The sequence below is a fragment of the Monodelphis domestica genome, chromosome 1, assembly GCF_027887165.1.
Source record: "Monodelphis domestica isolate mMonDom1 chromosome 1, mMonDom1.pri, whole genome shotgun sequence".
Taxonomy (NCBI): domain Eukaryota; kingdom Metazoa; phylum Chordata; class Mammalia; order Didelphimorphia; family Didelphidae; genus Monodelphis; species Monodelphis domestica.
Window position 1 is genome coordinate 560569853 of NC_077227.1, and position 24498 is coordinate 560594350.

Here is a 24498-nt window from a genome sequence, read left to right on the forward strand (position 1 = left end):
GGTTGATACCAGAGATATAGATGGAAATGGCATAATCCCTTATACTTTAAAACTTGACAGTAATTTTCTTTCCTTGGGAAAATGCATTCCAAGTTTCAAACAACCATCTTGCAAACAAATTGGGAATCATGGAGAGTCACATACACACACACATACACCACCGCAAATGCAGGTGTACATATGGAGGGCCGGTTAATAGAAGTGTATATATATATATATGGATATACTGTATCTCAGTAAGTCCTTCTATTCTTTCATCTCTCCTTCTGCCTCTCTGCTGTGAGACTATTGTTTTCACTATGGACTGTGGTCACTTTATTCCTCTGCTTTCCCAGCCCTTCCCCAGACTCTCACTTCATTTTCCTCTCTTTATAATCTTGACTCTTCAGTTAAATTGTTCCTCTTTATGTATTCCTCAGCTCATCTAAACTCCAGTCAGGCCCAAGCTCAGCATGGGCCCTTGGGTCTCCCATTTGACAAATGTCAAATCCAGCTAATTTCCCTGGCCTCTATGTTCAGTATTGCTTCTCCTGCACCAGGCTGCTGCCTATAGTAGACTCTCTGCCTTTACTGAATTATACCCTTTCTCTAATAGCTAAGAATTTTGAGAAGGAAGAAAAAATAGCCACTAGAATCCTGAAAACCAGGAAAAAAAAAACATACCTTGGAATCTTGAACTGCTTAAACTAATCCTCTGTTTTCTTGTCCTTCATTTTACTCTCTAAGGCTTTATGATACTATTCTCTTTTCATTCATGGTCTACCTGGTTAACTGCTCCTTCTCTATCTCCTTTGCAGGATCATAGTTATTGTTTCCTAATGCTCTACTCTCCTGCCCCCTCTTTTCCTCTTTTTTTCTCCCTCTTAACCTTCTTTTCCTCTTTTCTCTCTTTTCCTTTTTCTCTCTGTATATGTCTCCCTACTCCATTATTGACAATTCAAATACCATCTGTTTAGATGACTTCCATATCAACATACCTTTCACATCTTTGTTGAGTTTCATTAATATTTATCACATTAATGTCTACTGAACATCTCTACTTGAATGCCCCATATATATCTCAAATGCAATATGTATCTATACTCTTATCTTCCTAAACTTTACTAGTCTCCTTGTTTTTGTTGAGGACATCAACATTCTTCTAATTACCTACATTCACAATTTGGGGTCATCAAAGTTCTTTCCTCTCTCTTAGACCCAGATCCAATAATTTGCTAAACTTGATCATTATTTCTTGATTATCTTTCACATTTTTTCCTATATTGAAACTACCACTATCCTAGTTCAAGACCATACCCTTCAAACTATTGTAACAGCATTTTCATTGGCTTCCTTGCTTTTAATCTTTCCCCTTTCTAATCTGTCCTAAAAATAGCTGTCAAATTTTTATTACTAAAGCACAGGTGTGATCAAGTGAGTTCTCTTTACATATTCTGAGTTCCCACCAAACTAGTCTACATGCTTTTTCTCATGCATGATATTTCATCTCTTACCTTCATGCTTTTACATAGATTGTCTCTTATAATTGAAATGTTCTCCTTACTCACATCTGATTCTTGGAATTTTTGTTGTTTTCAAGGAACTAGTTTACTATGTAACCTCCTACATAAGACTTCCTGTTATTTTCAGTTATCAATATCCTCACTTCCTTTTCCCAAAAACATTATATACTTTTGACAATTGTCTGGATACATGTTATTTCTCCCAATTAGAAAGTAATCTCTTTGAGGTTGAAGGATGTCTCCTATCATTTTCTGTATTCTTAACATATGGTATGTACTTAAAAATGCTTGTTTGATTGAATGGATTGAATATATTTTTCTATCAACATTTCTTAAATCAGAGTAAATCAAAATAAAAAATATGTAATACCTCATAACCTCTAGAACTGTTCTGCATTCCAAAATGTGGGGTACCAGGATCTGTACAGGTATTGTGAGCTGGATCTGAAATTCAGAGTTTAAAAATACAATCAAATATAGTTTCTATATGTGAAAAAGAATTTCCTTTTCTAAAACTGCTTTACAAGGTTTAATAAATTTTATCTTTAGCAATGTATAATAGAATTACTTCTTACTGAAACAATACTTCTCATGAGAGAAAAATCTAATTCAAGTAAAATGAAAGCAAAGCTACATTCACCCATTATTTAAGTTTCATTCATTACTTATGACTACTTTGTACTGAAGAGTTACTCATTTTATTCATATGGCTTTGAGGAAAAGAAATGCATATCTTAATAGAAAGGAATATTAAAACCATTGAGGAAATATAAAGAAGAGGTGGTCAAACCATATTCTGTTCGTTCTTTTTATGGTGAGCCATGAATTAGTGATTTTTAGAATATTAGTATAATCATTCTTCAATATTTTAATGAAGTCACTATCTCCCCAATATTGTCTTTCACTTCAGTGATGCATTTTTTTATACCTTTATTTCCCAGTGATATTTTCCCCCACATTATCCTATTAATCCTCCAAAATGGGAAAGTTTCATATATATATATATATATATATATATATATATATATATATATAACCCTGATGAACATTCTATGGTAATTTGTAAAACTAATTATTTTGATGCTATATTTTAGTAGATCTGAATTATTGGTCTCCTTATATAGAGCCTAATTACAATTTGAATAGCATTCACGTTTTCCCCCCTAAATCTTCCTCAAGACTTCATAAATGACAAGGAAAATATTAAAGGTTTCAGGACTGAAGCAGATGGGAGCCCAACATGTGACATTTTCCCCAAATGTAGCACTTGAGCAATCAAAGGACCTTTCAGCTTCATCATTACTTATACTCAACAGCTGCTAATGGGAAAATGGAATAGAAAATGTCTTTGAAAAAAGCATCAACTAACCTCTAGGGGAAAAACAAATTCAGTACCAACATACTTACAATAGCAACAATTAAAAACAAATGATAGCAAATGCTTCTAACTTTAGAAACACTAGATCTTCAATGAGGTTTTTTCTGTTCCAGAAAATTAACTTTTTATAATGGAGATACTCTTCAATGGCTGATAAAATAGCAGAAACCCGTGATCTATAAGTGTTTACTAGAGAAGTGCACGCTGTCATTTAATAGTATATGTATATACATATACATATATAAGAAACAAATATATAAATAGACAAGTAAATCAAGAGATAAGGAAGTCTTTACTTTCTGCAAAAGCAAAGAACTCTTGGTTAATCACATTCAAGAATTGTAATTACTGTATTAGCATCACTTTGACTAAGTGGTATGGAGAATAAGTGAGTACAAGAAGCATGAAGTAAGATAATATAAAGATGGCTGAGAAAAGAAACATTTTAATTCATTAGCTAAGTATATCTCTCTATTAGGGTGCTTCTGACTTAATCTACATGATGAGCAATAAGGAGGGAATAGGCAGAGGAAAGCCCTAGTAAGTGAGGACAATGAAACAAAATAATCAGTACACTCTTAAATTCCCCAACTTGATTTACTATAGTCACAAAACTAATTAAGATGGTGTAATGTACAAAACCAAGAACTTATGTTAGGAAAAAATACTCATGAGATCAAGGGACAATATAACTAATGAGTAGATTTTCTTATAACCTGAAAATGAAATTTATTTGTTACCAAAATAACCCAGATTATATTAATTTACTATTACCAATACAAGTGGGCTGGATTCCACTCCAAGTACCATCTGCTTGGCAGAGTCTTCTTGAAGAGCCTATCAATATAAAAGGAGATTTGCACTGGAAGGAGACTTCAGATCTATAGATGAAGCTTTTTCCACTAATCCTCCCCTCAGCAGGAGTGCCAGGATCACCACAGAACACAGCTAGTGGGAAAAATAAAATACAGGATAAGTGGGGAAAGCACTTGGAGAACTAAAATACTATTTAAACACTCTACTATATAGCTTAATGTTAAACATTAAGCTACAAACATTATTTTATAGTCCATTTAATCCTAAAAGATTAGAATGGAACCAAATGAACACTGTAACACTGGAAATCATAGCTTAATATTAGATTTCCTAATTTACTTTTGGGAAGTTATCTATGGCTCACAAAATCTAATATAAGTTTTACATATTCTTACTTTCCATAAAAGGCTGTTAGGTGTCATTTATGTCCTAATTAAATGACACTCCTACCCACTTGTAAACATCTAAGGCTCTACTACCATTTGCAAGAGGGCACTGAATTAGTACTCAACCATTAGGGCATTGAATCCTGAGTCTGTAAGAGAAGTGTCCCTCAAGATAGGAACATGGTGGAAGGATTTGGAAGAGTACTTTTTCTAGCACTAAATAGATAAATAGTCTCATATGGAAGAAACAGTGAAATTAAGATGTGCTTGTCTGAATAACTTACGCAGACACTGTGGAACGTCACCTCTCCACACTCCCCGACCTTCACAGGAAAGGATTGCCGAATTGGAAAGCTGATAGCCTTCAGCACAACTATAGCTTATGCTGGCCCCCCAGTGGTAATCAGTTCCCTCCACTTTTCCATATTGAACTTGAGGGGGTTGACCACACATGACAGCTATTTAAGGAAGACAATTTTCAGTGTTAGTTTCTGTTACATATAAAACATTCAAATTACCTCATATTCTAATCAAAACCATATAGTACTTACTGCATGTCTTTTGATAACAACTAAGGAAATGTTAAACATCAGTGCTAGTTAATGATTAGGTGAGTTCTTATTACTTTTAACAGATGGAGACTCTATTACCAACTTATGAGAAAATCCTAGACACAAAAAAATCCCCAAGTTTTGTTTTCAAGAATTCTCTGGAAATACATTATAGGACGAGGACAGAGGGAGAGAAACCTATTTTTTAAGGGGGGTGGGGGGGTGAATGATCAAATTTAAATCACCCCAAAGTCAATTGAGAGGAGGAAGGCTATATTATAGGATATGTGTCAGATACATAGAAGTCTAATTTTTTAATTTGTTATTACAATATTATAAAAGAAAAAATGCCTTCTTGAAAGGACAGCAAATGGAAACAAACAAATGGAAAAAGCTTGGTGACTTCTGAGTTCTAAAGATAGCAAATACTTACAATAAGCAATCTATTATTTGTTCATTCATTTATTCATTCAAAAGTGAAATTTAAAAAAACACAAAGCCAAGCAAAAACATAAAAAGGACTTTGAGTGTTCAAAGATTTTCTAAACTAGTGCCTAATAATCATGTTATATCATTTTTAATAAACTCATTTTACCTATTACCTTCATAATGCTACGTAGTGATCTATAACTATGCTAGTAATATGAAGACTATAGGAACACACTAATGGATGCACATGCAAACAAACATACATACACATTCTTCTCTTAGAAGACTTTGCAGAGGACTTGGGACAGCAGTTTCTAAGGGCTTTTATTTCCATAGAAAGCTTCATCAATACCATTTACTTTGTCATACCACTGTCATCTACCTCTATTAAGCTGATTTATTCTTCATAAAAATGCTTAATTTATTTAATTGGATTGAAATAGTTTAACACACAAACAGTAGCTATTCTAGCTTTATCAGTAATTCACTATAAATAGTAATGAAAAAAGTTTCATTGTAGGATGTTTGTATTAGTTGAAAAAAAGTACAGACCTTTACAGACAGGTTTACTCTGATTCCAAGTACTTTCTTTTGTGCATTGGATTGTGGAAGCACTAGCAGGTTCCATCAGATATCCTGGATTACATTGATAGCTAACAGTTTTATTAAAGGTAAAGTCATTTCCAAACTGAATTCCATTTGCCAAGGTACCTGGATCTCCACAACTTATAACTATAAGGAAATGCAAACATTAACTTTTTATAATGTATTTTTTTCAAACCAGAAATATTTAAAACATTTATTAAGTAAATATGGTCTATTTTCAGATTATTTCCTTTGAACTGATATGAAAAAGTGTGCAAAAAGATAGTAACATGTATTTTTTAATGGTTTGAAAGGTCATTCAATATTGCCAAAAGATTATACCTTAAACCCAAATCTATGCCCTTGTCTAGTCCCTCATGTGAGATGTATCATGCCCACCTAGAGTAGCTTATTGAGGTTATAGCTGCTGCAGGTAGTGGCCAGAATTCAGAGTGTTTTACTCCATGAAGAGCTAAGCTATCTGTATAAGCACAGAATCTGGAGCATTCATCTCCTTAACATCAACAACTGACCTAGCTCACCACAAAAACTAACTTTAGGCATGCACTTACTAATTTTTATTATATATATTTTTGAAAATTTTGAAAATTTTGAAAATTTTTGAAAATTTGAAAATTAATTTAGAATATTTCCCATGGTTACAAGATTCTTATTCTTTCCCTTCCCTACCCCCATCTCTCTCCCATAGCCAACACACAATTCATTTATTATATATATTTTAAAATATGTAAGATCTTAAACTGGCCAATGAATAAAATTTTTTTGAATTAAAAAATTCTTCAATTCTTCTTTTTCCCCTCTTTTCCTTAAGGAATGAAACAAAGAGGAAATTCTGTGAAAATCAATATTCATTTTCTCTATTAAAATCCATCATAATATTCTTAACACTGCTGCATTATAAAGGGCCTCACCTGTGCAGTCAGGAGCAGTGCCAGTCCAAGTCCCATTGGCTGTGCAATGGCGAGTTGTTAGCCCTGAAGTTTTGTAACCTTCCCAACAGGCATAGATGACTGAGCTGGAGAAGAGTATTCCATCACTGTTTATTATCATGCCATTGGCAGGGGTGCCAGGATTTCCACAAGACACGGCTATTAGGGAAATAGGACACTCAAAATCAATGAATTTATTACTCATACTGGTACTTTAACAGACCAAGCTTTTAGTTTCAAAACCCCAGAAAAATGATTAAATTGGGTTTGGATGTATGTATAGATTTTATAAACATCATTTTCAAGAAGTTGCAAATTGGAAAAATAGGTATTCTCATAGTTCTTGAACTGTATTTCTAAAAAAAAAATAAATGTAGGGAAGAGAAAATGTGATTTCTTTTGAGATTAAAATGAAAGTTATAAGAATTATTTTAAATTTTAAGCTAAAATTTATTGCTACAGTAGAAAGAACACCAAATTTGTAGCTAAAGTGTCTTGGTTCAAATCCTATCCTAACAAAGATTGCCTACCTCAGTAAATAGAGGCAAATCACTTAAAACTGTGAATCTCAATTTCATCTGTAAAATCAGGTGGCAAGATTAGATGGTTTCTTAGGACCCTTATAGTTAAAATCTATAACTCACCTAAGAAATAAAATATAACAAATGTAATGGGTTAAACAGTTTCTTTTATATTTTTTTGTTTTTGTTTTTAATTAATTCCATCCAGTGTTGTAGAAACTATTTGTTATCCTGAGATTAGTGATACCTGCAGCATTTTTTCTGTGGTTACTTCAATTCTACTATTTTTAGACCAAATGGATGATTTAGCATTTGTTAAATTTAACATTTAACAATTGTTAAATTGTCTAGTTAGTTGCTCTTTGCTATTCTTGAACCTTAAAATTTTCCCCACCACAATATTCATTCCTCTCAGATAAATAAAGGCAAATATTTTCTTCCCAAATTCCCTTTTCTCCATGTTTGATTCCCTGTTCTTTTACCTGGCCTGTGAATTGTGTTCACTTCTTTATCCTAAATTGCACCAGAATACTGCTAAATGGATCTGAAAGGTTATAAAAACCAAATCTGTATCCTAGGAAGTTGAAGTTGTTAACATTGAATAATCTTCCTTGGGATATATATTTAAAACATCATGTGTATATGTTATTATACATATATGTTTACACATATATTTGTATATATAATGTATATATGTGTTTATTATATTACTATATATATTTTACATTATTATTATATTACATTGTATTTCATTATATAGGTTGATAAATATAGGTTTAGCTACTACTCTACTTAGTGGATTCAGTAAGTAGGTGAGATTTTCCTTGACTCTCCAGAAACCTAGCTTGAGAAATTGCCTCACACTACACCTGAGTACAATTTAATTGAACAAATATTTATTAAGTCTTTATGTGCCAGCCATTATGATAACCAATTGTGATATAAAGACAAAAATTAATCCTAAAAATTTAGACAGCTCCATTCCAAGTTTTCTTATAGCTATTTGTGCCTGACCTATGACTTTCTTTCAAGCTAATATTTCTCTAATCAGGCATATTGTCAGGCATAATGATGTTATTTTTATCTTTTTTGAATACAAGGGACAATAAACAACCAATTAACAAATTAACTATATATGCATGATAAGTAAATACAATAAAAACTGAGGTAGAAGGGATTAAGAAAGTCTTTCTGTAGGTGGTGCCACCTGTTGGTCTGAATCTTGCTAAAAATATATGCAATTTCTACAAGAATATGAAAGTAGCAGAAGGAATATGAAATGACTTGCCCAATTCCCCATAGGTAGAGAGCAGAAGAGCAGAAGAACCAGAATTCACAACCATGTTTTTGGGACTCCAAATTCGACACTCTTTCCATTTCCTAAACTGCTTAATATGAACTGAACCTTTTCCCTAAATCTTATCTTTTTCCTTTCCTTTCCTTTCCTTTCCTTTCCTTTCCTTTCCTTTCCTTTCCTTTCCTTTCCTTTCCTTTCCTTTCCTTTCCTTTCCTTTCCTTTCCTTTCCTTTCCTTTCCTTTCCTTTCCTTTCCTTTTTCCCTTCCTTTTTCCTTTTTCCTTTCCTTTCCTTTCCTTTTTCCTTTCCTTTCCTTTTTCCTTTCCTTTCCTTTCCTTTCCTTTCCTTTCCTTTCCTTTCCTTTCCTTTCCTTTCCTTTCCTTTCCTTTCCTTTCCTTTCCTTTCCTTTCCTTTCCTTTCCTTTCCTTTTTCCTTTCCTTTTTTCCTTTCCTTTCCTTTCCTTTCCTTTCCTTTCCTTTCCTTTCCTTTCCTTTCCTTTCCTTTCCTTTCCTTTCCTTTCCTTTCCTTTCCTTTCCTTTCCTTTCCTTTCCTTTCTTTTCCTTTCCCCTCCTCTCCTCTCCTCTCCTCTCCTCTCCTCTCCTCTCCTCTCCTCTCCTCTCCTCTCCTCTCCTCTCCTCTCCTCTCCTCTCCTCTCCTCTCCTCTCCTCTCCTCTCCTCTCCTCTCCTCTCCTCTCCTCTCCTCTCCTCTCCTCTCCTTTCCTTTCCTTTCCTTTCCTTTCCTTTCCTTTCCTTTCCTTTCCTTTCCTTTCCTTTCCTTTCCTTTCCCCTCCTCTCCTTTCCTTTCCTCCCCCCTCCCCTCCCCTCCTCTCCCCTCCCCCTCTCCCCTCCCCTCCCCTCCCCTCCTTCCTTCCTTCCTTCCTTCCAAGTTGCCCCTTGTTTTGCTTTCTTTTTTTTTTAAGTGGGAAGAAGTATATCTTAATTTTGAAATCTACTTTTCATATTGTTTTTTAAGCATAGCCTGTTTTATATATGACATGACTATATTTGATGATGTCTCCAACAATGAAATGTCTACAATTGTTTGATGTGCTTTGCTGGCTGTTCATAATAATACACTGAATCCTTTTATGGAAGGATTTAGAGACTGACTAGAAATGTCCTGCTCTTCCACAATATTTCAAGATTTTAGTTGCCCTATACATGTAAGATATGCCAAGTATTGAACCCAGGTTTTTTGAGTTTAGTGTTTGTTTTATACTATATGTTGTGAATTTTAAAACTACTCCACCCTACTCAGGCCTTACTTTAGAAGATCTGATTTAGCTATTTCCTGATTAGTAACAATGAAGATACTTGGGTTAACAGAATCAAGTCTTGGGAACTATACATTTCTCCACCCTCCTTAGTTTAACAAGGTCAGGAATGCCTGCATCATACTCAAAGATTGAATTATCTGAGGAAATGGCCTTCAACAGACATGTGCAGAAACAGTTGACAGATACCTGGGCTGTCCTAAGTCAAGCTAAGCTATCATTGGTACAGATGAGAAGCAGGAAAGTTATGTAAAACAGTCTATATAAGGCAGGTCACTTGCTCTCTCTCCCTCTTTCCCCAGAGAGGTGACTCTGGATGGCAGTATAATAAGCATTCCAACATCTTGGTGTGGTGGCACCTATTGTCTGGGTTTGGTGGTGAGTTTGCCCTTGAGCTGATTCAGGTTCAGACATCTTGGCTGAACCCTTTGGAGTTCAGACTGATTCTTTCCTCCTTACTCTTTAAAACCTTATCTTCCTAGAGCCTCTGGTCTTCCTCCTGGCACTAGCGGGGGTGGGGGGGTGGGGGAGTGAGGGGCTTCGGGGGCTTGGGGGGATATCCTACACCCTTTTCCTTCTTCCTTCTTCTTAATTTCTTTCCACTCTATCAATTAAAAAAACATAAATTTCCAGCTGACTTGGTTATATATTTTTTTTTATATTTGGGATATCCATGGTGACCAAATAATTAACATAGTTTAGGTCACAATGCTAAATTATCCTTTACAATGTAAAGAGGCAATTAAATAGTGCAATAGATAGTGTTGGGCCTTGTATAAGTAAGATCTGAATTCAAATGAAGTCTCAGATACTTACTAGCTGTGTTGCCCAAGGCAAATCACTTAATCTCTCTTCCTTAGTTTTTCCAAATGCAAAATAGGCACACTAAATGAACCTTCCTTCCAAGCAGTAGTAAAGATTAAATGAAATAATAATTGTAAAGTGTTTATGCCTCACACATAGTAAACACAATCTAAATTTTAGTGATTAGCAGCTACTTCCCAGAGTTGTCTGGTGATGAGGTAAATATTTGTAAAATACCAGCACAATGTCTAACACATAGTAGCTGCCATATAAATGTTAGGTGTTGTTTTTGTTATTGTTATGAAGTTGGCTATTCTCACTAGTGATATTTTTCTTAAAGTAACAAACATATGCCTGCTCTGTCTTTGGGAAAAATCACAAGGAGTGATCTGTGGTTAGGTCATTTCCTTTCAGATTAACATTAAAGTCCTGATTTTTTTTCTCTAAAGTTTAATATGGTTTGGTCTTAGTCAGGTAAACCCAAACCCATCCACTTTAAAGGGTTTAACAACTAGTGCAATTAAAAAGAAGAAATTCCAAGAAAAAGATCCCTAGCAATATGTCAGAATGATATGTATGTTTTTATTTTCCCTTTCTGACCTCTGTTAAATAATGAACCACTAAATAATGCTCAGCACAATAATTTTAAAATAATTTATTGGTGTAGTTGAATAAACTTGTATTAAGCACCAATTATGTGTCTGAGTATGGAAAATATAAAGAAAAAATAAAACAAAACCAAAAAAAGCTCAACAATTCCTCCTTTCAAGGAGATTACATTTTACTGGGGGTTTGGGGGGTAAGAGGGAGGGAGGCCACATGACCATGTGCAACAATAAGCAAATACAAAATATAAACCAAATAAGTGGAAAAAACGAGTAAAGAGTGGGTATAAACATAGGAAACAAGAAAAGTTCCTCAGTAGGAAGTCACTTGAACTGAACCTTAAAATGGAAGGGCAAGAAACAAAACTAAGAATACAGATTTCCATAGTTTTTATAAAGGTATGGAAGTATGAAATCAGAAGTTTGACCAATTTGGGTAAATACATAGAAAAGGCATAATGTATCCAGTTCAGAAAGGTAGGTTGGAATTTTTTCATTTCCCCTTCCTAGAAAAATTGGCACAAAATGGAATGCTAAATCTACATAATACATAGTCAGCACCATATGAGAAGATAGGAGATTCTTGTTCTAGCTCTTTTTCCAATTAAGTTTTATGGATTTGGGCAAATAATTTAACCCTCTGTATCCAAATGTTAATTTGCAAAATAAGGGAGTTTGGACTGGAAAAATTCTAATGTCCTCAACCTCCTATTGAAGGATAATCCAGTTACTACCATTTATTAAGTGACTACTTTATTCTATGATCTGTGCTAAGCATTAGGACAAATATAAGACTCTGTACTCAAGGAAATGACATTTTTAGAGGAATAAAAACAGTTATGGACATGTGTTTAACTCCTGATTGGCAAAGAGATTTATGGAAATTGTAGTGTTTCCTAGCTAGAAAAAAAAGAACTGAAGGGTCATGAGAAGTGGAAGTTGTACAGGACCCAGGAAACCCAGAGAATTCTGAGCTCCTCAAAGAAAAAAGAGGAAAAAGAAGGTGTAGACCTGCCAACTAACAGTGGCTGCAAATGAAAGGAGTTTCTGTCCTTACTCTCAAAAAATCATGAGAACTGAAGCCAGGTCTGACTCACTGATTTGCTTAATGATGGAATTGTCTACATAGAGCTTTCCAGATTCCCTGACTGTCATCTCTTCTTTACTCCTTCCTTCTCCCCTACCTCATTACTTTCTGGTGAATTGGCATCACTTGTCTTCTACAGTTCCTTGTTTTCTTTAAACTTTGTATAAAATATACATTTATATTAATGACTATATCTCTATATAAAGATGAACTAGCAGTTTTAATAAAGGAATAAATAACAAAGAAAGGGAAAGGGAATCCAGAAACTAATTGCTCTTGATTTGTTTTCAAATCCACCCCTTTGTCAATCTGGTGAAATCACAGATTAAAAAAAATCGATCTTAGTTTTTTGCTCTTTTCTACTATACCATTCTTCAGAAGTTCTCTGTCTCTCTTCCTTTTCTCTTGCATATACCCCAGAAACAAACTATCCTAAGCTACTCTGTAATGCTGAGTTCTTTGTTCTACATTCTCTTCTGAATTTCCTATGGTTCCACTAGAAAAAAACAAATTGTTTCCTATTGTTGCACTGGAAAAAAATCCTCTCATTGATAAATATTTATTTGATTTAAATATAACTGATCAAGGCAGAATCTCTGGCTTCTTATTTCAGGCATACAGGAGGGTATCTGGTGAGTAGTCCATCACATCATTCTCCCAGTTATATTTATGAGAGAAATAAAAGATATAATTTAAGCTTCCCTTTCCCCAAAAATATTACATTTGAAGTCAGGTGACTTAATTCCAAATAATTTTACTATATGGATGGTGGGGATGTGATGATAAATAAAAGGAAGTAGGATAATTTGAAAAAGAAAAGGGCATGGCAGCAGTAGTAATAGTATAACTTTTATCTTATTCCTTCCACAAAAGTTTTCTACCACATCTATTAGTACTAGAATCTCAACACTCACCTTCTAGAATGGGAACAAGTTAGGAAGTATGGATTGTGATTAAGAGCATGGAATGGGGGTTCTGGGAAGTAGAAGGAGAAGCAATATGTAATTGAAGAGAAATAGCAGTTTTTTCTCTTTATAATAAAAGGGAAATTTTCATTTCATTGGCAGTCTAGAATTGTTTTTTTGAACACTGTAAAACTAAGGAAGTCAAGACCTGTATGTATTTATACATCATTATAATAAATATATAATATGATGATGGTTCATTGGCATTTTTTCTGATTTAATACTCTTAAATATTCTTATTCATAGTTATAAGGTCATAGACTTTCTTTGATAAAAACTTGTATTTGTTTTAAAGGGGATAGGACTAGGTAATTAACAGTTACCTTTTGTAACTAAGGTCAAATAATGTAGTTATTTTTATATAATTTCATGAGATATATCAGGATATAAAAGGAATATAAAGAGCCTATGATTGAAAAACTACTTCATTAAGAAATTTACAAGTAAAATGGTTTAAGTGGAGGAAAAAAGTTTATTGGAAACAGAAATTAGCTGATGCTAAAGTATATTAAAATTTTTCCTCTGGTGGTTTATTGTGTTTTTTTAAACAATAACTTTCCATTTTCTGAATAGTTTAATCATGGTTTAGTTTTCTTAAAAGACTCAGTAGAGGTTGTTACAGGAACAGGGAAATGAACTTGTCTGAAAACAAGAAACTATAGTCAAACTTTTATTTTAATTTTATTTTTTAACAGCTCAATGTTACTATAAGAAATTTTTTGGAAAGCTGACTGTAGCTTCTAAACACTTAGACATGAGTAATGTTTTGATGAATCCAAGAAATCAAGCAAGGAAAGCTGGTAGTTAATTTCATTTACCTCCAAATGAATAATGGATGCAAATACTTGAAAAAACATCATGAACATACATAGTTGCACATGCATATGCATGCACACTTACAATTGCATATAATAAAATGTTCTTTTGCCACCATTTTTCATTTTAGTAAGAAAGAAGTAAATTACCTCAGAAATGCAAGCCAAGAACTACTTCTTGGAAATAAGCCAAGGCATTAATTCTGGTTTGTTTTCTCTCCAGTAGTTATGTTGGTTGTCTCAGGAAAATCTCTTAACAGCCCTACTATTTCCTGGTAATTCTATATTATTGTAGTTCTATGTCTTGGGGTTGTGATGAGGGAAAAATAATAGAATCACACTTTTGATATCAGACCTGGATTTGAACCCTCATTGTCTCTTTGATTACTCCTATGGCCATGGGTAGATAATTTTGATTCTCTGGGTCTCGAGTGACTCATCTTTAAAATAAGAGGGCTAGATTAGATGATCATTAATCACTGATCCTAGGGACAATGTTCTTTTCTGAATTAGACTCCATTCCATGACAACTTTTGTTTAGGGATCTAAACATAGTATCTGTCATTGAATGGTGTCTCTAAAAATTAACTTGGCATAAAAAACAAAGAAACTGGTACATGGGAAACCCTAGCCAAAGATTGCTTGGGCTAAGTAATCCTAACAGTCAGTGTGGTTTCAATGGCAAAACTGGGAGAGGAAAAAGAAGTAATTCAAATCTTCACTCTGCTACTTATTGCATGTCTGTCTTTGGGAAATACCTTTATTCCTCCCAGCATCAGTTTAACTGTAGAGATTATTTTTCAGATCTTTTCCAGCTTTAAGTCTTATGAACCCATGAACTCTTATAAAATGTGTTATGTGGGATATTCTTTGTATTTCTGACACCAATGGAAACATTCTTCTCATCTTAGTACATTTATCATTTATTCATTGGATAAATATTTATTGTGTATACATTTTATTAGTTAGTTATAAACAGATTTTGCCTTCTCTACTAAAGCATAAGCCTCTTGAGAGTATATTAGGAACATAAATGATTTTGAGGACATGTATTTAGAATCCTGGTCTATTTCTTACTAATTCAATTGGAATCCTGATTCTACCATGTTTCTAGCTATTTGATCTTGTGGTCAAGGCAACATGACTTGTCTTGGACAAGTCCCCTCAGTTTTTAAATTCTGTGATCTTTACTATCTGGATAGGATTAAAATGTCATAATGTTTAAAAAAGAAGTTATCTTACTGACCATTGAGTCTCTTCCCCTCATTTTATAGATGAAGAAGTTGAAGTGTAGAGAAATTAAGTAATATGCCTATGGTCATATGTATGTTAATTGTCAGGATTTAATATGATTACAAATAATATTCTTTGTTTTCTGCTCTACCAAAATGCATCACATGACCTTAAATAAGACATTTATACTCTTTTGACTTCAATTTGGTCATCTGTAAAATATTGGTGTTGGATAAATAGACTAATATATCTGTAATATAAGTAATATCGGGGAAAGATGACACTAACATATAAGGGAAATAGGTAGGGGATGAAATTGAGCTAATTATTAAAAGAAGTTAGAGATTCTAATGCTTTCCAGTCATAGGGAACAACAGTTACAAAGGCAAGGAAAGAGATGCAATGTTTTGTACAAATAATAGCAAGGAGGACAGTTTGGCTATCCCAAATCATGAGTAATAAATATCTAATAAGTCTAGAAAAATAAGATACATCAAAATTATGAATGACTTTAAATGCTGAACAGAGGCACTGGTACTACAATATATTAATGGCAATTGTGAATCATCAGAGTTTCCTGAGCAGAAGGAGTAAAATAATAAAATCAGAATTTTAGGAATATGAATTTGGCAACTGTTTGGAAGAATTAATTGAAAAGAGAATTGGAATTGGAAGCAGGAAAATAATTAGGAGGTTACTATTATTGTACAGTCAATAGGTGAATGGTATCTAATTTAGAGTGATGGTTTAATGAATGGAGAATAGTGCAGAAATGCAAAAGATGATGCAGAGGTACATAGTCAATAAGATTGTGAATTTATTAGATAATTAAGCATGGGAGGTACAGGGGAAAGAACAATAACGAATGATTTGAAGGCTGTGAAGTCAGGTTACTGGGAAACTGGGGATGACAACAAGACATAACAGGAAGAAAAATTGAAAAGACAATTGGTAACGAGCTTAAGAGAAAGATTAATATATTAGATATACAGATCTGGTAGTTGTCTAGTTAGGGGTGATTGTTGAATCCATAACAGCTGATGAGATATCTAAGAAAGAGAAAAGAGAGAAGAGGACCCAGGGTAGCTTCTGAGATATAGCCAAATAGAGACGTTGGGAAATGAATGGTAATACAGCAAATAAGACTTAAAAAGAATGGCCAGATTGGAAAAATGAAGGAAGCAAACATTTATTAATAACTACCATGTTCCAGGCACTGGGTTCAATGAAATAGTCCGTATCCTCTAGGAACACAGATTATGATAAAGACTTATGGGGATTTGAAAAGGCAGTTAAGAGGGCTTCAGGAGGGTGGTCTTAATATTCTTAGTAAAGACTTCTGAAAGTTTTATAATATTCCTTTAAATTTCTCAATTTGAGACAAAACTACATGCTATTTTTAAAAAGTACTTTGCATGAACTACATAAGGCAGATTATTGAGTGATATGCAATTAAATTCTCTTATTCAAATGAATGAATATATTCATGCTTTTATAAGACTGGCATTCACAGTGTTCTATCACAGTCCTAAAGGAATGAGATTCCACAGGAACACATCACTCATCCACAGTGGCTTTAATTCTTGCCAAGTTTTAAATTTGCAAAACTAAATTATTTGGGGGTCTGCTAATACAGCAAGTGATGTCTCAAGCTCTTAAACTATAATGAATAATATACTTTGGTACCTAAGATCCCTATGTAACTGACAACATATATCTACCTCCATTAAGGTTCAAAGTAGACTTCAAAATCCTTCAGCCAGAAAATAAAAGTGGGATTTCCACTGGGAAATTTTCATTTTTGCAGTTCTTTGAAAATACAAGGGTTTTCTTTTTTTCTCTCTTCAACATGTTTTGTACTGCATCTCAATGTCTACGGAATAATAACTTCAGTTTTCCAAAGGCATACTCTCTTGCTCAAGGCTATTATTTATTTCCTTTATTCACAATGTTACCAAAATGATTTTATATGACATTATGGGAAACATGTGTGATTTAGATATAGAGAGCCTGGGTTCAAATCCTAGCTCAAATTTTACTCATCTGTATAAACTTGGTCAATTCACTTCCCCTCTCCAGAATGTAGTTTCTTCATCTGTAAAATGAAGAAGTTGGACTAGATGATCTCTAAATCCACTTTTATTTCTAAATGTATGAATTCTAATTATTCTGTTTTGGACACCCTCATGCCCATCTTATATGCAAGTCATTTTCATTTACTCATTGGTTATCTACAACATAGACTGCCAATGTCAGTGAATAATTTCAAACCCATTTTATGGGAAGTTTAAATAGCTCTCTTAACTTTCCTTTTTTTTCCCCCTGAAGGTTGCTGGTAGCATTTTAATGATTTTGTTTTGTTGGAAGGAATTTATGTAATAGTTAAGCCTATGGTTTACAAATTAGTTAATATTTGCAAGTAAACTCATGAAGACACATGATCAATTGAGGAACAATGATTTCTTTGTGCTTTCTTCAATAAATGCCCATATGGCACAAATGAATAGAGTCCTGAGATGTACAAAGAGGCACAACTGTTCAGAGGAAAGGACACTGAAGTTGATTCATGGATTTGGAGTGACCTTAAGCAAGTTACTTCACATCTGTAGGTCTAATGTGTCCAACTATCAGATGGAACATAATGATTTTGAGTGGATGCTGTATAAAATACAGATTGTTCTCTTTGGCTCCAGAAAGCAAAACTAGTTAATAGCATTAGGAGGAATTTCCTAAAACTATAGCTATCCATTATGAGAATCGGCTGCCTTCAGTGATAATCCAGTATATTCTCCCTAATGATGTTTTTAATTTAAAGAAGGTTCACTACTTGTTTGATTTCTAGTCTTAAATTCATTAGGTGATTAGCCAAGGTTTTTGGTTTTGCGTTTTTTTTTTTGTTGTTCTTGCTGTTTTTAAATACAATTCTAATACAGTTAATAATGCCATGTTCTTTCTTTGGTTCTTAGGGATGAAAGCATAATGGTTTATACCCATTTTTATCAAAAGTGTACATTTCCACTGCTTTAACATTAACCATCATCTTCTCTTTGAAAAGGATCATATATTTAGGAAAATTAAAAGCAGCTCATTCACAGAAAAGATTTAGTGAATTAAAAGAAAACGATTATTATTATTAAGTGGATAGAATCTGTTTTTACCATTGTCTCTATAGATGTTGAAAATCTCCATGATTTCCATAACTGAATGCTTTTATGTGATGCCATACTTGAAAACTGACATGCCCATTATGAGTAAAATCTCAAGAGTTGGAATCACAGTGCCACAGAAGTACAGGAATACTGGAAGGGCTACTTACCCTCACAAACAGGCTGCACTCCAGACCATGACCCATTGAACAAGCATGTTCTCTCAGGGGAGCCTCTCAACTGGTAACCCATTTCACAGGAGAAACGGAGAAGACTTTTAACCTTGAACTCTTCCCCCAGTCTAGAGCCATGTGCTGGTGTTCCTGGATCATCACAAAATCCTGGACTGTTTCCTATTCAACAACACCAAAAACGGGTAATAAGAGTAAATTCCTGATAAATTAATTTTTAAAATGAACAATTCCTATGTTCTATAAGTAGATTAGAAAACAAGGTCATCTACCTAACTGAAGACAAAATACTCTATTAAAAAGGAGGAAGGCAAGGGGAAGAGAAAGATTTTTAAAGCATCTCTTATGTGCCAGGGATTATGCTGTTATACAAATATTCCTTACAGTACATTTACATTTATTCCTTACAGTAACACAGAGGAAGGTGCTGTTAATGCTTCCATTTTACAGATGAGGAAACTGAGGCAAAGAGCATTTAAGGGACTCATCCAGTCACATAGCTAGTGTCTGAGGCCAGATTTGAATTTGGGAGTTCCTGACTTCATTCCTAGGATTTTACTGCACTAGTTAACTACATCAGAAATATATGGAAAAATAAATATTTCACAGTGACCAAATGATTCCTGTAAGAATTGAAACAATAGGTATATTGTAAAGAAGTACTCATAATTTAAAAGAAAGGGAGAGTTTAGAGAAGGGAAATTGAAGTAGAAATTAAGGTAAATATAAGGAAATCACTGACATTTACCCTATTTGAAGGGTGATTGACAGACACTTAATTTATGCCATATTAGAAATTATTTCTAAGAATGCTTCAAAAGTTAGGATGATCTTTTGCACATAGGAAATAGAAGATTTTTATTGAGAACAATGTGAAAAAAAGGCTTGGAATAAAGGCTTTGCTACATTCTTCTATTTTGTAACTTGAGTTAAGTTAATTTACAGGTTTAAGTTTTGGAATTTGTAAAATGAAATAAATGATTACAGTGTCATTTGTGGTGCCTGCTGTTAACTTCACCAGCAAAAGAGGGGAAAGAAAGATTGCAAGACTTGTTAGAATTTGTGTTCTGTTAGCATAGACTTCAAGATCCCAAAGTCCCTTCTAAGCCATAAGAGAGGATCTGAGGAAATTTTAATGGAGGAAAGACTAATAATGACAATAATAATAGTAGTTGACATTTTAAAATCACTTTCAAGCTTGAAAAATTCAGTATATATTATTTTCTTTGAGCCTGATGATGAGTCTGTGAAATAAGCACTATAGATATTATTACTCATTGTGCAGATTAAATAAATCAGTAAGTATGTGATAGAAGTTTGATTTGAGACCATGACTTCCTGGCGTTCCACTATACCACTTTTTTATTATAGTATTTATCACATTTTAAGATCCTGTGTAATTTCTCAATCACTTGTTGCATCAAATTAAAACTATCCATTTTCAGATGAATTCAAATAATCCCATTGTATTCTCTTATTTTGCTAATTTTTTTTTCATATCTGACCTCTTAGTCTAATTGAGCCAATTTACCTCCAATTGCTTAGATTAGAGGATCATAGCTTTAGAAGTATATAAAAAGGTCATCTATTTCATTTATTCTGAATTTTGAATTCAAGAATAAATGTCTGAATTATCATTGTCAGTAATCTACTATTCAAGGAAAAAGTCACCATTTAAAAGGGAGTATAATCAGAGAACTACTACAGGTAATTATATGAGTCTGGGAAAGGTGAGAGGACAACCTTGTACAAACAAAAGTAGGATCTATTTTACTCCATTTCCTCATTGCATTATTTCCTTTTTGAACAGGGATGTTTCCTACCTGGTTATTCTTGAGCTTGGCTATAATACTCTATGAATAATGAGAAACTTTGCTAAATTACTGGCTATTATAAAAAGTTAACTAAGACTCTTGCCTAAAATGAAACAGAATTAAGGATGCTTTATACTGTTATGCTGCTGTTACTCTGTGACCAAAAGCTTAGACTGAGAGAAACAGTCTTGATGTTATACCCATATCACTCCTTCCCTTCATAGAAAAGCTCTCTAGAGGGCAGATGGGTGGCTCAATGGATTAAGAGCCAGCTGTACAGATGAGAGGTCTTGGGTTCAAATTTGATCTCAGATACTTCCTAGCTGTGTGACCTTGGGCAAGCCACTTAACCCCCATTGCCTAACCCTTTCCACTCTTCTGTATTAGAACCAATACACAGAAGTGATTCTAAGACAAAAAGGTAAGGGTTAAAAAAAGAAAAGCTCTCTTTTCTCTACCATGTCAGGTAAAATTTTAATTTTTTATTATGAGTCATGTTGTTGTAGTATCCTAGCACCTACAAATTGCTATAATGGGATGCAAGTATAAGATACTTTTTTGAGTAGCCTACTGTGATGGCTTGGAAGTGATAGTAGATGATCTTTTGTCTGAAGATCAGCCTAGCTAAGAATAGAAAGACTTATCACCTAAGTACATTTACTTTGTAACTCCTCCTCACCCCCTGCCACCACCCCATCATCCCTAGAGCATCTACTTAAAAGTGCAGAATTGTCACAATAAACAATCTCTGGGATTCTTCTTTGGAACTCAATTCCAATTATAATAATTAATCATTGTCATTACCTTTAGTCTCAAGGATAGATTTTTATTCACCTAAAGAAACATGTCTCACTTGATCAGAGGATAAAGATCACTTATTTTTTAATTTCATCTCTTTAAATACTTGGATGGAATTGTTATTCAAATCATTCAATTTGCCCAATTATCCACACTAGTTACTGGAACCTCAGGCTGTTTTTATTCTCCAAAAATCTTGAGATATAAACAGGGAAGGAAGAATCTCGAAAGCAGTTTTTAGAAGAAATCAAAGCTACCTACCGATATGAAAAAAAGTTCTAAATCACTACTGATTAGAGAAATGACAATTAAAATAACATTGAGGCACTAAACACATTAGAGGTGACAAATACTAGAAGGGATGTGAAAAAATAGGTATACTGGCAAATTGTTGATGGAACTGTGAACTAGTTTCAATCATTCTGGAAAACAATATAGAACTATGGCTAAAGGGCTATAAAACTATGCATACTTTTTGACACAGCAATGCACAAAATATTTACATACCAAAGAGATCAAATAAACATGAAAACATCCTATGTAGACAAAAATATTTATAGCAATTTCTTTTGTGGTGGCAAAGAATTGAGAATTGAATAAATTGTTATCAACTGGGAACAGCCAAAAAAGTTGTGATATATGATTGTGGTCAAATAATATTTTGCTATAAGGAATGAGGAAGGAATTAGTTTCAGAAAAATCTGGAAACACTTATATGAACTAATTGTACAAAATGGAGTAAAGAACCAGATCAATGCACATAGTAACAACAATATTGCAATGCTTACCAACTTTGAAAGACTTAACTATTTTAATCAATTCAGTGATCCAAGACAATTCCAAAAGACTCATCATGAAAAATCCTATCCACCTCCAGAAAAAAGAACTGAAGAACTCTGAGTAAAAATTGAAGTATAATTTTCTCATTGATTTTATTTTTCTAGCTTTTTTGGTTGCATGGCTAGTATGGAATTATGTTTTGTGTGATTTCATGCATATTTTTATATCCTTTTGCTTTCATTCTCAGTGGGTATGGGAGTGATTAAAGGGAGAAAAAATTTGAAACTTAAAATTTTAAAAATAAATAATTAAGTTTTCAGAAAAAAACCTGAAAATTAAAAATGAACTCACTTTCCCCATAGAGATTTATTTCTTGATATTCCAACTCTTTTTACTTTTTGAATTAATAATATACAGAATAATTTTTTTTAAAAATGATTTATAATTGAAATTGTAATTTTCCTCCCTCAACAAGGTCTATTAGGTTGAGCCAAGGAAATGCCAATTATTCCCTATATATTGGATCTCCTTATAGTTTTTCACAAGTGCTCATGAATGGATGTACAGAGGTAATATACAAATGGATGCTGAAGGCAAAGTTTATCAAGGAGCATAAGAAATCTGCAATTTACCATAGAAGGAACCTCAGTTTGAGAGAAACCTTCATGACTAGTACTGTAAATGAGATAAAAAATATTCAGTGGGGGATTATGTGAGAACATAATTCACAGAGTACACCTTATTATTTGATATTTCTTTGACTTTTAATAAAACTTCCTTTGATTTATTATAGCCAGTAAGGTTATGAGTCTGGAGTCAGTGACTATTTCCTGGCTGCCCAGTTAAAAGATTTACTCAGGTTTTTTTGAAGGAAAAGTGAGACACCAGAAAAAATGACCTGAATCTTTTCTATGATGGGTACCTCTGACACAAGTTTTATAGATCTTTTCAAGTTAGAATTGACCCTAGGGGACAAAAGTAGAATCAATGAGTGGAGAACTACAAAAAAAAAAAGAAAATATACACTTAAGGTAAGGAAAATCTCCCCTCAAATTAGAGCTTTCTGAAAGTAGAATTGGTTGCCTTAGGAGAGTTGCCCTTCCCTGAAGGTCTTTCAGTAGAAGTCAGACAGAGGTCCACTTGTAAGGCATGTTGCAGAAAGAATTTTTTTTGAGATATCTGAGATGACCTATTTCCAACTCTTAGTACCTGGCACATAATAAGCATTTAATAAAGGCTTGTTGGCTTGACTTGATCAAGTGTCTTCTAACTCAGATATTTTGTGATTCTCTGAAATGATTAGAGTATACTTTTACCTGAACAGTGTGGGAGGGTTCCACTCCAATGGCTGTCTTCTTGGCAGATTCTAGTAGCATTTCCCATGAGAGTTCGACTCACTGTGCAAGAATAATGGATTATAGATCCATATGTAAATTGTTCTCCTGTAAGGATAGCATTGGCAGGAATGCCAGGATGTCCACATGAAATAGCTGGGGGGGAAAGACAAAATCTAATTCAATCCTTCCTTTTAAACACATAGACATTTTTAAGTAACTGAAGGGGGAAAAAAAGAACTCATGGCATGTTAATGGAGAATATTGAAAAATGCTGGCATTCCCTTATTGTTCTTTCTAAATTAGGAATACAGGTCCACTGAGGGTCCTCCCTACCTTATATATCTCTATATTTTGCAATGCACAGAATACTGCCACTAGTGATCTATGATGGATATATTATTTGGTGGCAAATGAAGCAAAAATTTATTTTATTTTATTATTTATTTTTGCTCCCCATTCTCATGTTATTTATTAGGGAGTAAATTCTTAGACTTTTACTTAGAAATTATATTTGATAAAAATAAAGGATTTCCTTTCACCCTTAGCAAAGTTTGGAACTTCAGAACCATCATATAAGGTGTCCCAAAATCTTTGGTGCAATTTTCAGCTCTGGTATTTGGAACATGCTATATAAGCCCATTTTAACCTCTTAAGAGGTACAAAAAACATATTCGATTATATATTTGATTTCTTCACCACAACAATTTTCTAGAAAGAACCATCATAATCTACATGACCATTTTCCCTTCAAATAAAGTGCTGTGTAGAATTGTTGCAGTTTATCCTATTCCATAGATGACATACAAAAACTAAAGCTACAATCTACTCAGAAATCATGGTCTAATATTCAAAATTTTATGAAAACCCTTAAGAGAATTGAGGGTCTATTTTTTTCTTTTCTAATGAGATACAAAATTTGTATTGACAATGGTTATTATAAGTTTATAGTCACACATTTTCTGGCAACTTGATTAAGTTGCAACTAATTTTGTAGAGACCACTGAACTAAAAACAAAGGAAATTAACTTGGCCACAACCTGCCCAAGTGGGAGATGAAATGGAAAGTTAGATTTAAAAGATAAAAACCATTAGGTGTCCCTCAAGTCAAAAAATCTCTTGCTTTGTCTTATATTGTTGTTCATTCCTATTTGTGAAAAGGGAAAAAAGTTCTTTATTTGAAAAAAAAGTTGTAAAGAGAAGCTACTTAGAAGAAGATAAGAGAATTGGTTGACAAGT

The 24498-nt window shown here is 33.5% G+C and overlaps 1 protein-coding gene across 2 annotated transcripts in view; it reads right to left on the reverse strand.

The window, feature by feature from the left end:
- CSMD1 (CUB and Sushi multiple domains 1) overlaps positions 1-24498 on the reverse strand; it is a 2624761-nt gene that overhangs the window by 43869 nt on the left and 2556394 nt on the right. For both annotated transcript variants that reach the window (XM_056823354.1, XM_007476228.3), the window contains exons 56-62: positions 23242-23415; positions 18513-18695; positions 6580-6756; positions 5615-5794; positions 4367-4540; positions 3655-3828; positions 1873-1946 (exon numbers count right to left, since the gene is read on the reverse strand). In XM_056823354.1, the coding sequence (XP_056679332.1) occupies positions 1873-1946; positions 3655-3828; positions 4367-4540; positions 5615-5794; positions 6580-6756; positions 18513-18695; positions 23242-23415 (1136 nt within the window). The remainder of the gene's footprint in view (positions 1-1872; positions 1947-3654; positions 3829-4366; positions 4541-5614; positions 5795-6579; positions 6757-18512; positions 18696-23241; positions 23416-24498) is intronic.